Source organism: Hypanus sabinus, chromosome 13 (assembly GCF_030144855.1).
Source record: "Hypanus sabinus isolate sHypSab1 chromosome 13, sHypSab1.hap1, whole genome shotgun sequence".
Taxonomy (NCBI): Eukaryota; Metazoa; Chordata; class Chondrichthyes; order Myliobatiformes; family Dasyatidae; genus Hypanus; species Hypanus sabinus.
In genome coordinates this window covers 23,247,445-23,263,306 of record NC_082718.1, presented here as the reverse complement: position 1 = coordinate 23,263,306, position 15,862 = coordinate 23,247,445, and the positions used below count along the sequence as shown (strand labels likewise).

The 15,862-nt window shown below is 40.3% G+C and overlaps 1 protein-coding gene across 2 annotated transcripts in view; it reads right to left on the bottom strand.

Moving 5' to 3' along the window:
• itih2 (inter-alpha-trypsin inhibitor heavy chain 2) overlaps window positions 1-15,862 on the bottom strand; it is a 109,689-nt gene that overhangs the window by 15,806 nt on the left and 78,021 nt on the right. For both annotated transcript variants that reach the window (XM_059987331.1, XM_059987332.1), the window contains 3 exons: window positions 9,012-9,151; window positions 4,975-5,147; window positions 2,513-2,623 (listed from right to left, as the gene is read on the bottom strand). In XM_059987331.1, coding sequence (XP_059843314.1) covers window positions 2,513-2,623; window positions 4,975-5,147; window positions 9,012-9,151 — 424 coding nt within the window. The remainder of the gene's footprint in view (window positions 1-2,512; window positions 2,624-4,974; window positions 5,148-9,011; window positions 9,152-15,862) is intronic.

Here is a 15,862-nt window from a genome sequence, read left to right as displayed (position 1 = left end):
GGGCTCTGTATTGAGACCACAGCTCTTTACGATTTATGTCAATGATTTAGATGAGGGCATTGAAAACTATATCAGCAAGTTTGCTGACGATACTAAACTGGGTGGCAGTGTGACATGCGAAGAGGACGTTAGGAGAACACAGGGAGACTTGGATAGGCTGGGTGAGTGGGCAGATACTTGGCAGATGTCATTCAATGTGAATAAATGTGAAGTTATTCACTTTGGAAGCAGGAACAAGAGGGCAGAGTATTGTCTGAACGGTGTAGAGTTAGGTAAGGGAGAAATGCAAAGAGACCTTGGAGTCTTAGTTCACCAGTCAATGAAGGTGAATGAGCAAGTGCAGCAGGCAGTGAAGAAGGCTAATGGAATGTTGGCCTTTATTACAAAGGGAATTGAGTACAAGAGCAAGGAAATCCTCTTGCATTTGTACAGAGCCCTGGTGAGACCACACCTGGAGTATTGTGTACAGTTTTGGTATCCAGGGTTAAGGAAGGACATCCTAGCTGTAGAGGAAGTGCAGCATAGATTCACGAGGTTAATTCCTGGGATGGTTGGACTGTCTTACGCAGAGAGGTTAGAGAGACTGGGCTTGTACACGCTGGAATTAAGGAGATTGAGAGGGGATCTGATTGAAACATACAAGATTATTAAGGGATTGGACAAGATAGAGGCAGGAAATATGTTCCAGATGCTGGGAGAGTCCAGTACCAGAGGGCATGGTTTGAGAATAAGGGGTAGGTCATTTAGGACAGAGTTAAGGAAAAACTTCTTCTCCCAGAGAGTTGTGGGGGTCTGTAATGCACTGCCTCAGAAGGTAGTGGAGGCCAATTCTCTGGATGCTTTCAAGAAGGAGCTAGATAGGTAACTTATGGATAGGGGAATCAAGGGATATGGGGACAAGGCAGGAACCGGGTATTGATAGTAGTTGATCAGCCATGATCTCAAAATGGTGGTGCAGGCTCCAAGGGCCAAATGGTCCACTTCTGCACCTATTGTCTATTGTCTTTACTGTTTGCCAGTGATATTAAACGAGATTATGATTGAAAACAATGTTTTTCATTGTATCTCAGTTCATGTGACAATAATAAACCACTTTACCAATATACCCCTAGTGGCCTCATTGGAATTTGAATGAACCTGCTATGCATCTGCACTCACTGGCCTCTTTATTAGGTGTCTCCTGTACCTAATAAAGTGGCCACTGAGTGTATGCTCTTGGTCTTCTGCCGCTGTGGCCCATCCAATGTTTGATGTGTTGTGTGTTCAGAGATGCTCTTCTGCACGCCACTTCAGTAATGCATGATTATTTGAGTTACTGCCAACTTCCTGTCAGCTTGACCCAGTTTCATTGACAAAGCATTAACCTCTCCCGTTAACAAAGCATTTTTGCCCACAGAGGCACTGCTCAATGAAATTTTTTTTGTTTTCCTCACTATTCTCTGTAAACTCTGGAGACTGTTGTGCCTGAAAAATCCCAGGAGATCAGCAGTGTCTGAGATACACAAACCACCCCATCTGGCACCAACAACCATTCCACAATCAAAGTCACTTTGATCACCTTTCTTCCCCATTCTAATGTTTGGTCTGAACAACAACCGAAACTGTTGACCATGTCTGCATGATTTTAATCATTGAGCTGCTGCCATATGATTGTCTGATTTGATATTTGGATTAATGAGCAGGTGTACAGGTGTACCTAATAAAGTGGCCACTAATTGTGTATTTTCCTCATTGATTCTTGGTGTAGAATGCTACCATTGTGATCTATCCACTACAATAACATCTCATTTTAAATTCTGGTTTTCAAAGAAACACTGTGATAATGGCAATAATAAGGAACATTAGTTCACTCAGCATTGTATCACCTGGACGATAGTAATACCTATAATCAGGCTACTAGTTATTGATTACAGCTCAGTGTTCAACACAATCACACCCTCAGTTCTAATCAACACACTCCAAAACCTGGGCCTCTGTACCTCCCTCTGCAACTGGATACTTGACTTCTTCACCAGGAGCCCAGCGACTTCGCAGATCAAAAATAACATCTTCTCCTCACCGAAGAGTATCCTAACTGGTTGCATCATCATCTGCTATGGAAGTTGTAAACTTAGCCAGCATAAAGGACATCTTCAAAAGGCGATGCCTCAAAAAGGCGGCATCCATCATTAAGGACCCCCAGCACCCAGGACATACCTACTTCTCACTGTACCATGATGGAGGAGGTACAGAAGCCCAAGAAAACCACACTCAACATTTCAGGAACAGTTTCTTCACCTCCACCATGAGATTCTTGAATGGACACTGAACCCATGAGCACTAACTCACAATTTTTTCCTCTTTTTGCACTACTTATTTAGGTTTAAAAAAATATATATATATACTTCCTGTAATTTATAAATTTTAATTTTTAAAATTATGTATTGCAATGTACTGCCACCACAAAACACCAGATTTCATGACATATGCCAGTGATATTAAGACTGATTCTAATAACATGAAGAAGTGCTACCTGAGGTCACTCGAGTCCCGAGCAATTCAGATGGTTTTGTAGGGAGAGGTGCAGGATCATTTGGTTTTTGCATTAGAATGGATGGTATCTTCTTCCCAATGATAGGTGTTCCTACAACAATGAGAATATCAAGTCAGGGTATTATCAGTCATTGTAATTCTACTTAAGTGCGAGAGGGTGGCAGCTCTTTTTCTCCGTAATAACATGAACAATATTATTTCTGGAGAAAAGTACTTGTTCCAATTAACATAATTGTCTACATTAGTAATTTTCAGTTTGTAGTTCATTACTAAACAACATAATGATACTTTAATTATATCTGGATATAAAATAATGTTAAAATTAAAAGTTTTCAATATCACATAATTAAGAAAATGAGGACATGAGATAATCACGTATAATTTTCCATTGTTACATGAAACTGTGAAGCATTATAATAGTTACTCAGTTACCTTTTATTAACTCCAAGTTCACTTATGAGAAATATGCAATATAATTGCATAGAGAAATGCAAGGCACATGAACAAGCCCACAATGTCTGTGCGGACCGTGATGCTGAATTAAATTTCCCACTTGTGTATACACGATCTGTCTCCTTGCATTCCCTGCCTGTCCATGTGTCAGTCAAAATGCTTCTGAAATCTTACCGTATTATCTGCTTCCAAAACCTCCCCTGGCAGCTCATTCCATATACTGACCACTCTCTGAGTGAAAGAGGTTTCCCCTCAGGTTCTAATTAAATATCTCCTCTCTCATCTTAAACTTCTAGTTTTTGATTCCCCAACTCTGCACAAAAGAGTAAGTGGATTCTCTCCATCAATTTCTTTGATTTTTCAAAAATTAAAGTTGACATCTAACGTGATTGGTTTGGAGAATGTGCAGAGGAGATTCACTGAGAGGCTGCCTACAGGGAGTTTCTCAGATGTTTTTACTTTCCTTGGAGAAGAGACTCATTGAGGTGTACAAAGTTAAGAGAGGCATAAATGAGACGGGCAGTAGCAAACTTTCCCCCACAGCATAGTTATCCATAACTAGTGGTCATAGATTTAAGGCAAGTAACTAGTTTAGGGAGGATACAAGGAAGAATTTTTCACCCAGAGGGTGATAGGAATTTGGATTGCAGTGCCTGAGAAGTTGGTTGAACAAGACATTCTCACAATATTTAACAAAATATCCTGATGAGCATTAAAATTGTCAAAGCATAGAAGACCACAGGCTAAGTGTTGGTAAATGGGGATAGAAATGTGTAGAGGGGTACTTGATGATCAGTATGCACAGGATGGGGACCAGATCCTGTTCCAGTGCTGAATGATTTTGTAACTTGTATTGATTGTGTAATTGTTTATATATAAGAAATTAGTCTGGCATTTTTAATTAACTGTTGTGCTTACTGCATTACTACAATAATTTTACTCTATTGGTTGGTGTTGTATCCTGATGCTTTTGCGATCCAAAGGTTCTTTGGAAGTTAAGAATTAGGAATAAAACTTGTTATTTATGGCCGTTTTATTACACGTTACAAGAGCAAATAAGAACAAGAAGAAATGTTGAGAGAATGAAGAAAAGACCAGATTATTAAGTAGTCATGGTTGTCTCAGCGATGCAACTGAAACAAAATGCTAGGGGAACTCAGCCAGCTAGGGAGCATCTATGGAAAAGAGTACAATCGGCATTTCGGGCCAAGACCCTCATCAGGACTTTGTCATCCTGATGAAGGATCCCAGCCCAGAACGCTAACTGTATTCTTTTCCATAGATGCTGCCTGGCTTGATGAGTTCCTCCGGCATTTTGTGTCTGTGTTGCTTGGATTTCCAGCATCTGCAGATTTTCTCTTATTCATTTGTTGTCTCATAACAATCTAGAGAAAACAGAAAATTCCTTTGGTAATAATTAACTTATAAAATAGCCAGATCCATGTGGTGAGACACCTGCTACTGAAAGCTAAGAAGTTTCTAGAAAAGTACAAAAGTAACTGTACTGCAATTGTTGAACAATCACAAATATATAGGTGATTACATAAAAATATAAACAAGCATAGCAAAGTTCACCTACAAGAAAATACATGAAAGAATATAGTTCTACACCTCAATCCATCATTGGAGACACAAGAGCCTGCAGATGCTGGGATATGGAGTGATAAACAAAGTACCAGACTCAGCGGGTCATGCAGCATCGTTGTAGGGAAAATGATGATTTGGGCCAAGATTCTTCATCTGGATCCCCTCTATGACTTCCACTGCTCTCCTACCACGTCAGACTAAGATTCTTGACCCAAAAAGTTAATTTCCTTCCTCAGATGCTGCCTGATCTGCCGGGTTTATCCACAACTTGCTTGTGCCTCTTCAGCTGTGTAGAGATGATCAGAAATGTTATAAAAATGTAAGGCTTTATTCTTTTGCAAGACCTTTCTTAGACACGTCAATACATTGTATTTTTTAACTAAACCATAAGAATTAACAAACCTGTACAGCATCCATTCCTGGTGTCCCTAGGAGAATCTGCCAACAGTTTTTGCCCCGTCTCCTCGCTTTCCACCAACATGGAAGTTACTGGGGTCACAAAATGATGAATTAGAGCGAGGGCTAAAATTCTGCTTGTAATGTTCCTCTTCTGAATGCCGGATTGAGCCAATGCCCTATCATGAAGAAGAATTTGAGCTCAGTTAATCTTTATGGGAGTGAAAAGCTGGCTAACAAAATGAAAAACTGTGACAATATTTAGCAACGCACAATCCAGTCTTGGTAGTTGTTGTATTTGTTTCTGATATCAAATGTATTATTCTAAACTAAAACTTTGAACTTTAGTACGAAATAATATTAGTTATACATTATTATAAACAGTACTGCAATAAAAGCTTTAAAATCTGAAATTATGACTGAATTATGACTGAAATTATGAGAAAGAAGGTTACAGTCAACATTCCCTGTGTGGTAAGAAAAAGAAGGGAATAGTTTTCATTACAGATGGACTATGCTGCTTGGGAAGAGGACACTACATTCATGGATGTGGCCAGTGCTGCAGCCAACAGTGTCTGGTGTGGTGTATGTGGGACTGAGGCATTATTGTAAAAATAATTGTATGGAAAATTGATTGCATTGTGCATAATTTTAATGTCTTTTACAGTAGATCTGAAGTTCAAAATTAATTGTTAAAAATGTATGAAGGGGTCTACCTGATGATAGTCGACTCGTGCACGAATAGTATTGGGCATTCAATAGTAATGCTGATTCAAGATTCAGGTATTTTCATCACACGTACATCAAAACATACAGTGAAATGCGTCATTTGTGTTAACAGCCAACAGACCCATGGTGTGGCTGGGGTAGCCCGCTAATGTCATCATACATTCTGCAACCAAACCTTTGGCTTCCCCGCTCATTGCTTATCCCTTCTGAAACACTTTGGTGTATGTCTGTATTTAGCACTTATTGGGGAACCATATCAAACCTTATGGACTTCCAGTCTTCACTGGAAGCTTGTTCACTGTCTATCTTTATTTGGACACTGCTGGGGCTACTAAAGCAACCGACGGCTCTCACCAATGATCCTCTTCCCTAGGAATCTAGGGATATGGCTTTGTTTTATCCTTAGAAAGGCCCCGACCACAACCATTCTTTCACTGGCTCTCCCTGTAATGCCCTACTCCATCAGAGTGACTTTGCAATCCTGTCCCATCATAGAACTTAAGGGAAAGCAATGGATGTGGTGCATTTGGTGCCTGGAAACATTTGAGAAAATGTCAGGCAAAACGTTATTAAATAAAACTAAAGCATCTGCGATTGAGGGTAACAAACTTCCATCCAGGAATGGAGAGAAAGCAAGAAACAAAAATATAACAACAGTATAGCACGGGAATGGAAACTTCAGCCCACAATGTCTGTGCCAGCCTTGATGCCAATTTAAACTAAACTTCTGCCAGTACATGATCCATATTCCTACATTTGCTACACATTCATGTGTCTATCTGACGGCCTTTTAAATCTCAATCAGAATCAGTTTTAATATCAAGGGCATGTGTCATGAAAGTTGTTGTTTGGTGGCAGCAGTACAGAGCAGCACTTAAAAAAACTATAAATTACAATATGAAATATATGTAAATAAAGCAAAAAATTAGTGAAGCAGTTTTCACGGGTTGGTTCACTGTCCATTCAGAAAACTGATGGTGGAGGGGAATAGGTTCATGAAACACTCAGTGTGTGTCTGCAGAGTTCCGTACCTCCTCCTTGGTGGTAGCAATGAAAAGAGGGCACGTCCTGGGTGATGGGGGTCCTTCGTGATGGCCACTGCCTTTTTGAGGCATCTCTTTCTGAAGATGTCCCTAATGCTGGGGAAGGTAGTGCCCATGATGGTGCAGGCTCAGTTTCTAACCTTCTGCAGCCTTTTCTCATTCTATGCAGGAGCCCCTCTACCCCTGGAAACCCATTCCAGGCACCTACTACTCTCTGTAAAAATACTCTATCCCACATCTCTTTTAAACTTACTCCCTCACCTTAAATGGGTATCTTCTAGTACTTGAAATTTCCTCCAAGGGAAAGAGATTCTGACTGTCAACCCTATTGATGCCTCTCATAATTTTATAAACTTCCTTCTGATCTCCCCTAAGCCTCTAGTGCTCTCCCCACCAATCGAAAGCAACTTAGAGCGGTAATTCCAGCTGAGAACTGCTGGCCCATGATGTTGCACCAACCTGTGAACCTACTCTAAGATCAATCTAGATCTTCCCTCCTACATTACCGTCCATTTTCCTTTTTATCCGTCTGCATATCTAAGAGTTTCTTAAATGCCCCTAATGTATCAGTCCCTACCACCATGCCTAACAGAGTGTTTCATGCACCCACTGCTCTCTGTGTCAAAGGTCTACCTCTGACATGGCCCCCTATACTTTCCTCCAAACACCTTAAAATATGCCCCCTTGTATTAGTCATTTCCACCCTGGGAAAAAGTCTCTGGCTATCCACTCTATCTATGCCTTTTATCATTTTGTACTATTAAGAGCTCGTTTTGGGGTTCCTGGTGTTAACTTTGTTTCTTCCTCCACTGAAGCTGACTAACCTATCAGAGGCCTGCCAAGGAATGACAACACTATAGTCTGCCACACTGAAAACGATTGGGCAATCTCTCTGTCAGTCAAGTTCAGAGATTACATGAATGTGACTGAGGTTGTTTTTAAGTACATAACTACATCATGACTATCCCTTGCTTACTAGCTAGAAGAGTTATTCTGCATTTCATAGAAGTTTGTTCCTTCTATGCTTTAAATGTGGCATTTTTCTTACATGTTAATTAACTTTGCTGTAAAATACATTCCCAATCCATTAAACACATGCTAATTTCTGGAGATGTATGGTGCAGAGCATTCTGATTGGTTGCATTAGAGCTTGGTAAGGAGGCTCCTGTGCACAGTAGAGGCTGCAAAAATTTGTAGGCCCAATCAGCTCCATCATGGGCGCAACACTTCCCACCACTGAGCAGATCTTCAAAAGGTAGTGCCTTATAAAGGTAGAATCCATCATTCAGGTACAGGAGACTGAAGGTGCCCACTCAACTTTTTGGGAACAGCTTCTTCTCCTTGGCTATCAGACTTGATGGGTCAATTGGCCTAATTCTGCTTGAATGTTGTGTGATCTTATGGTCTTATACGATCACTGTGATCTCTTTGCACTAAAATAGACTTGGTGTTGTTTTTGTTCTAATTACGATCTTTCATGTAAAAGATGTATATAATTTATGTTTAATTGGTGCATCACTATAGCTCAGCCATTGGTGTGACGATATTGCAATGTGGGTTATTGGTTCAGACGTTCAAAGGTCAAATTTAATGTCAGAGAAATGTATACAATATACATCCCGAAATGCTTTTTCTTCGCAAACTGGAGTTCAGAGTTCAATTCTATCACCCTCTTTAAGAGTTTGCAGAGCCTTCCTGTGAGTGCATGGGTTTCCTCAGGGTGCTCTGGTTTCCTCCCACAGTCCAAAGACTACCTATGGATTAGTAGATTAATTGGTCAGTGTAAATTGTCCTGTGATTAGGATAGGTTTAAATATGTTGGGTAACTTGGCCGTGTGGCTTGTTCGGCCTATAGGCCTGTTCCAAGCTGTATCTCCAAATAAAGTTTAAAATTAAATGAAATTGTATGTTTTTCTTATGATTTGCTTATCCGATTCTATGTGCCTGTGATACTGCTGCAAATAATTATTTCATTGCACCTGGTCATACATGTACTTGTGCATATGACAATGAACTCAACTTTGACTCTGTGTGAGATAAATTAGTTGGAGCTTCTCACTCCTGTTATCATCTTGATCCAGGCACTGTCTATGCCATGTCTATGCCCTTCCCCTTCCCCCATCTAACCCAGCATTGTACTAAGACAAGGTCCCAATCCGCCATCATCACGGCTGGGGCCCCAGCATAACAAGTGGTTTCAGAAGAGAGGAGGAAGTAGATGGACAGAGAGAAGAATGAAGCAAAAAGTAGAAACCAAAATTATGAGATAACCTGTCGGCAAGCAACTGTTGAATAGTAAGGAAAGCCCAAAGTTGCTTTGTAAAATGAGGAAGAACATATTGGTGTTTCGCCAGGATTTTGTCAAGCTCATCTGTTGGGGCCTCCACCTCCAAATGTATGTCACTGTTTGCCTGAAAAAGAGGAGAATACATAAAACAGAATTGTGTGTTAACCTTGCCTTTGGCTTATTCTCCAGAATTGGCCCATGTCCTGCTCCCATCCCATTCCACAAAAGGTCACAAGAGCATGTTATTGAATCATTCCTGATGTTCTAGAGGTCGTCTCATTATGCTGAAAATGTGAAGAATCTTACTTTATTCTGGGGCACCTTGCCCAGATTAAGTTAATCTAATCAAGTCTATAATCAAATATTGAAACAGACGTTTGTTTGAGGGATTGAGTTCAAGAGTTGTACCTCTATAAAACCCTGGTTAGACCACGCTTGGAATATCCTTCAATATAGGAAGGATGTGGAAGTTTCAGAGAGGGTGCTGAGAACATTGACCAGGATGCTGCCTGGATTACAGAGCATTTCTTGTGAGGGTAGGCTGAGCAAGCGAGGGCTTTTCTCTTTGGAGTGAAGGAGGATCAGAGGTAACTTGATAGAGGTGTACAAGTTGATAAGAGGATTTTGACCAAGAGCCAGAGACTTTTTTTCCCCAAGGGCAGAAATGGCTATAAGACAAGCAGCAAAGTTTTAAGGTCTTTGGAGGAAAGTATAGGAAGAATGTCAGCACCATGTTGTTTTACAGAGAGCAGTGGGTGTGTGAATACATTGCCAGGCATGGTGCGAGAAGCAGGTATATTAGGGACAATTAAGAAGCTCTTAGAAAAGCACATGGGTGTTAGAAAAAGAGGGAACTATGTGGAAGGGAAGAGAGATTGATCTTAGAGTAGATAAAAGATTGACACAGCATCGTGGGTCAAAGGGCCTGTATAGTTCTATGTTAGATTTATTTTAATGAATCGGTTATACTTCAGTTAAGATAATTATTAATGTAATTAGACAAGCTGAGGGAGGGTGGAATATCAAAAGATTCTATGATTCAAAGTACATTTATTATCAAAGAATGCATAAACGATACAACTTTTAGACCTATTTACTCACAGGTAGCCACACAGCAAGAAGCTCGAAAGGACCCAGTTAAAGAAAAAAAAGACCAAAACCCAATGCGCAAGAGAAAGAGGAAAGAACACAAATCATGCAAAAAATGGAAGCAAACAACAACATTCTGAACCAAAACTGAGGCCTCAGATCTGAACCCTGGAGCAACCCAAAGCCTTGTATCAGTTCATGATATTAGTGGGCACAGAGCACAAATTCTGAGGAATTTCCTTATTCTCTGCTACATCGAATAGTTAACTGATAAGTAAATCATCCTCTGAAAGAGCCCATTCTACTCCTTTTTGGCACATGGCCAAGTGGTTAAGACGCTGGTCTAGTGACCTGAAGGTCAATAAGAGTATTCCCACTTTAATATGTTTTCAGTTCATTGTATTCATTCTTTGATGTCCTCTATTTCAGCACAATGGAAAGCTAATGATTAAAATTCACTGCTATGTTTAGTCCGTTAAAAACTATTAAACTAATTAGTTTTAAATTGGAAAGAAGCTCCATTAAAAGAATCTTCATAAACACAGAAGTAGCTTGAATTTAGACACTTAACATGTAATTACTAGGTGTGGAGCAAAACGAAGACATTTCCATACAATCTGTGACACACTGTGCAACGATTCTCAGGTGTGTTACAGTTTCCTGGGAAAAACATCAAGACCACCAGTGTTTTGTGCTGGGGATTATTGCTGCCAACTTCTTGATTAAAGCTAAGTATTGTGAGGGCTATAAATCTGAAATTAAAAAGAAAACCGTCAGCTGCAGGAGCTTCCTATCAAAACCAGTTAACTTGCTCCTTGGTGTCTACCTGTGCCTTTACCAATCATTTTTCTTTGCATTTGTTGCTTTTTGCTGTTTCCACCTTCACAGATCCTTCAGCTTCCACCTTTCACACCTCTTGCTCACTCCAACCCTCTTTACCCACCACATAATTTGCTTAAAATCCATTACAGCCCTAATATTTTCAGTTCAACTTTGATTAGCTCTGCGTGTTTCTCTCTCCATGGATGCTGCCTGATTTGCTGAGTATTCCCTAATTCTCATCTGTTTATTTCAAATTTACTTGCATCTACTAGTATCTGTAGTTATTTATCTCTGATTTTTTTTTCTTGTGTTTCTGTTCTAGATAAGAGGATATACTTTGTGATATTGAACTTGATATTGATAAGAGCCATGCTGTTTCATGGACTTGAACTCCCTCCTCACCACGCAAAACCATACTTAAGTGTACAGCAGTTTGCCAACACACAGAGCCTCACTATTGGTGTGGAGGTAAAAGCTGATCCCAGGCATTCTGCTAAATGTAAGTAATCACAAATTTACTCAGTGGCCTCTTTATGAGGTACCCCTGCTTGATAATCCAAAACCTAATCAGCCAATCATGAGGCAGTGACATAAATCAATGCAGGCATGTTCAAAATGTTCAGTTGTTGTTCAGACCAAACATCAGAATGGGCAGGAATTGTGATCTAAGTGACCTTGACTGTGGAATGATTATTGGTGCCAGACAGGGTGGTTTGAGTATTTCAGAAACTGCTGATATTCTGGGATTTTCAAGCACAGCAGTTTTTAAAGTTTACAGAGAATGGTGTTAAAAACAAAAAAAAAGACACCCAGTGAGCAGCAGTTCTGTGGGCAAAAACACCTTGTTAATGAGAGAGGTCAGAGGAGAATGGACAGACTGGTTCAAGCCGACTGGAAGGTAACAGCAGCACAAATAACCATGCGTTACAACAGTTGTGTATGGGAAAACACCTCTGACCGCACTACACATCAAACCTTGATGTGGATAGGCTACAGGCAGCAGAAGACTGCACCAGGTTCCACACCTGTACCAATAAAGTGGACACCGAGTGATTGTAGTCAGTCTTAGAGTAATATTCTGCTGTGCATCCTGAATTCATCATCAACTTGGCATCATCTTCCAATTCACAATTAAGCACTTATAAATTGAATTCACCTCATAGGGTTGACTGATCACTGCTGTTAAGCCACACCTCTCATTCATCCCATTAGGATTAATTGTATTTTTAATCCTTGGTTTCCTATTATTAGACTTACCAGTATTTCAATTCCTGGCTTTTTTTCTCTGAATGCCACTGAAACCTTCCATTGAAATCTGTTTGGTTAAACTGTTAAAATCCATATGTCCTCACGCCAGTGAAGAAGGCTGTTCAGCCCATTGAATCTATGCTGACTCCCAGAACAATCTCATTCCCCACTGTTTTTGTGAATAGATAAGGTAAACCAATGGAAACATAGGAAGCATTTGATAAGGCGCTGTGAAAAGTGTTACTCAATAAAATGAGGGCACCTGGGTTATAGATAGTAGCACGATTACTCATCGAGTATGTTGTTCTCCTAAACGTTGTCAACTGGTGCGTCCTCAAGCGGCTCTGGAGGTCAGTCTGGGATCTGTGCATGCTGGAGCAGTATGGGCACAAAAAGTGGTGGTTCTGGCTAACGGTTGGGTCTCCTGTTGCTTTGGAATGAAGGTAACTTGCTGAATGGATGATGGACAGAAAACAAGAATAGAACGCTGAACAATACAGCACAAGAACAGGACCTTAAGCTCTCCATGTCTGTGCCAAACATGATGCTGATTTAAACTGTATGTCTGTCTGCACACGGTTTATAGCCTTCCATTACCTGCCTGTGCATCCATCTGCCAAAAAGCCTCTTAAATCGTTCTTGTTCTTGTGAAAATGCGGCTGAGGGTAACATCCCATGCATTATCAATCTCAGGTCATGTCACTCAGGGACTTGTGCTAATATTATTTTGTGACTATATGTACTATTGTAACTGTATGCACTGTCTGTTACTGTACTTTACATGCTGTATTTTGCACCTTGGTCCTGGAGGAATCATGTTTTATTTAGCTGTATACATGTGTAGGTTAAACAAGAATAAACTTGAACTTGAAGTAAACACAAAAGATTTTGAAGATACTGTAAATCTTGAAGAACACACAGAAAATGCCGGAGGAATTCAGCCCGTCAAGCAGCATCTATGCAGAGGAATAAGTTATCTGTGTTTTGGGCCAAGATCTGAAAGTCTCAAAGCTCTGATGAAGGGTCTCGGCCTGAAATGTGGACAGTTTGTTTCTACTCATAGATGCTGCCTGAACTGGTAAGCTCCTCTTACATGCAGTACTTCTATCAGATCAGTCCTCAGCTTTTGATGCTCCAGAGACACAACCCGAGTTTGTCTAACCTCTCCTCATGGTGGATACTTTCTAGTCCAGGCAATGCCCTGGTGAATCTTTTCTGCACCTTCTGCAGACCACCCACATCCTTCCTGCCATGTGGCAGCCTGAACTGCATGCAGTAGTACAAATGTGACCTAACCTAAGTATTATTCATGACTCCCTGATCTTTATATTCATCACCCCAACTGCTGAAGACAAAGATGCCGTACGTCTTCTTTACCACCCTCCCTCCTTGGGTTGCCACTTTCAGGGAGCGATGGACTTGCACCCCAAGATCCCTCTTTACATCAAGAAGTAGGATTAATTGGATCTCTTTCGCTTCGAGAGGCTGTAAATGATGTGGTACCATAGGGATAGGCTTTGGGACCCCAGATGTTTGCGAACTGTGTCTTTAGACAAGGGATATGGATCTAACAGTGATGACTATATGACACTGGATGGAAGAGTGAGTTCTCAGGAGGACACAGAGAGATTTAGACTCGCTGTGTAAAGTTGTCAGGGTATTGCTGGTGGAATACATTGAGAAATATTTGTGAGGTCATCCACTTTAGTAGTTAATCTCAAGGTAGTATATGATGACATATGTGTACTTCGTTAATAAATTTACATTGACTTTGATTTATGTTGGCTTTAGTAGAGAAAATATAAACCTGGAGGTTTTTTTTGTATGATGTGAAACTGAAATGTGTTGCTGTTCAGAAAGACCTGGGTATCACTAGACTCATTACTAGAAGCTACATGTTTTACAGCATGTAATATGGATGGCAAACGGTTTATTGAAGAGTATTTTAGTTCAAGATTAAGGGATTAAGGATAATTGGAATTCTATGGGGCTCTGGTAAGGTTTCACCTGGGACATTTTGTTAGAGAGTGTGCAATAAAGGTTCACCAGACTGACTGGTGCGAAAATTGTCCTGAAAGTAAGCAGACCCGGCTGATCCACTCAAGTTTAGGACAATCAGAGGCAATTTCACTGATTGAATTAAAATTCTTATGGAGACATTATGTATGAATCTGGAGAAACACAAAAATCTGGAGGAACTCAGCTGGTCAAGTTGCATCTGTGGAGGGAAACAGACAGCTAACTTGATGAAGGGTCTCGACCCAAAATATTGACTATCCATTTCCCTCCACAGATGCCGCCTGATCTGCAAAATTAACCCTAATCTGCCCACGTATCTTCCCTCTTGCCTGGCTTCACTTATCACCTGCCAGTTTATACTCCTACCCCTCCCCTTACCTTCTTATTCCCCTTCCATTCCAGTCCTGATGAAAGCTATCAGCCAGAAACATCGACCGTTTATTCCCCACCTTAGATGCAACTTCTCATTATAGCATATGCCCTCTAATTCAGGCAGCATCCTGATAAACCTCTTCTGCACCCTCTCCCCTTGACATCCTTCCTATACTGGAGAGACCGGAACTGAATACTATTCTATAATGCACCCAAATAGAGTCTAATAAAGCTGTAACATAATTTCCTGACTTTTGAACTCAGTGCCTCGACTAATGAAGGCAAGCATGCCAAATGCCTTCTTAACTAGCAGATCTAACAACCTGACAACACACTGCTAAGTATTTGCTTTCAATTTCATGGGAGAGTACAGCACAGTACCAACCCTTCAGCTCGTAATGTTGTGCTGAGCTTTTAACTTATTCCAGAATCAACTTAACACTTCTCTCCCCATAACCCTCCAATGTTCTTCATCCAAATACCTAAGAGTCTCTTAAATATCCCAAATGTATCTGCCTCTACTACTACCACTGATAGCGTGTTCCATGCACCCACCACACTGTGTTAACAAAACCTACCTCTGACGTCCCCCTATACTTTTCTCAAATCACCTTAGAAGGATGTCCTCTTGAATTAGCCATTTCTGCCCTGTGAAAAAGGCACTTTATCTTTTCCTCTTATCATCTTTTACACTTATATCTCAATCACCACCTTCCATGAATTAGTTTTCACATAAATCCATCTGAAGGTGCTTTGCAATAAGGAAATTGTCAGCGATGGGGAACAGGATTATATTCCACTAGAAACTTTAAAGTTCAAAGTTCAAATTATCAGCGTACGCACATTGTTACCATATACAACCCTGAGATTCATTTTCTTGCCAGCATTCACAGTAGAGCAATGAAAGACAATAGAATCAATGAAAAGCTGCACATGGAAACTGGCAAGCAACCAATGAGCAAAAGACAAACCGTGCAAATACAAATAAAAACAAACCTTCATAATAATAAATAAATAATCAGTCAATAAATACTGAGAATGACTTGTAGAGTCCTTGAAAGTGAGTCCATAGGTTATGTTTATAGTGCACTCAGCATTAGTGAGCCCCTCTCATCCTATATTTCCTTAATCAAAACTGATTTGTTATTAGTGGGTTTACTATTCTGCGAAACAAACATCTTCATGGACATCCACAGATAGTTTGATATTCTTTAAGTCTTTATCTTGAACATTAAGTGGAGTGATTGGATCATGTTGTCTTAACCTATCTTCATTCAAAACTCTT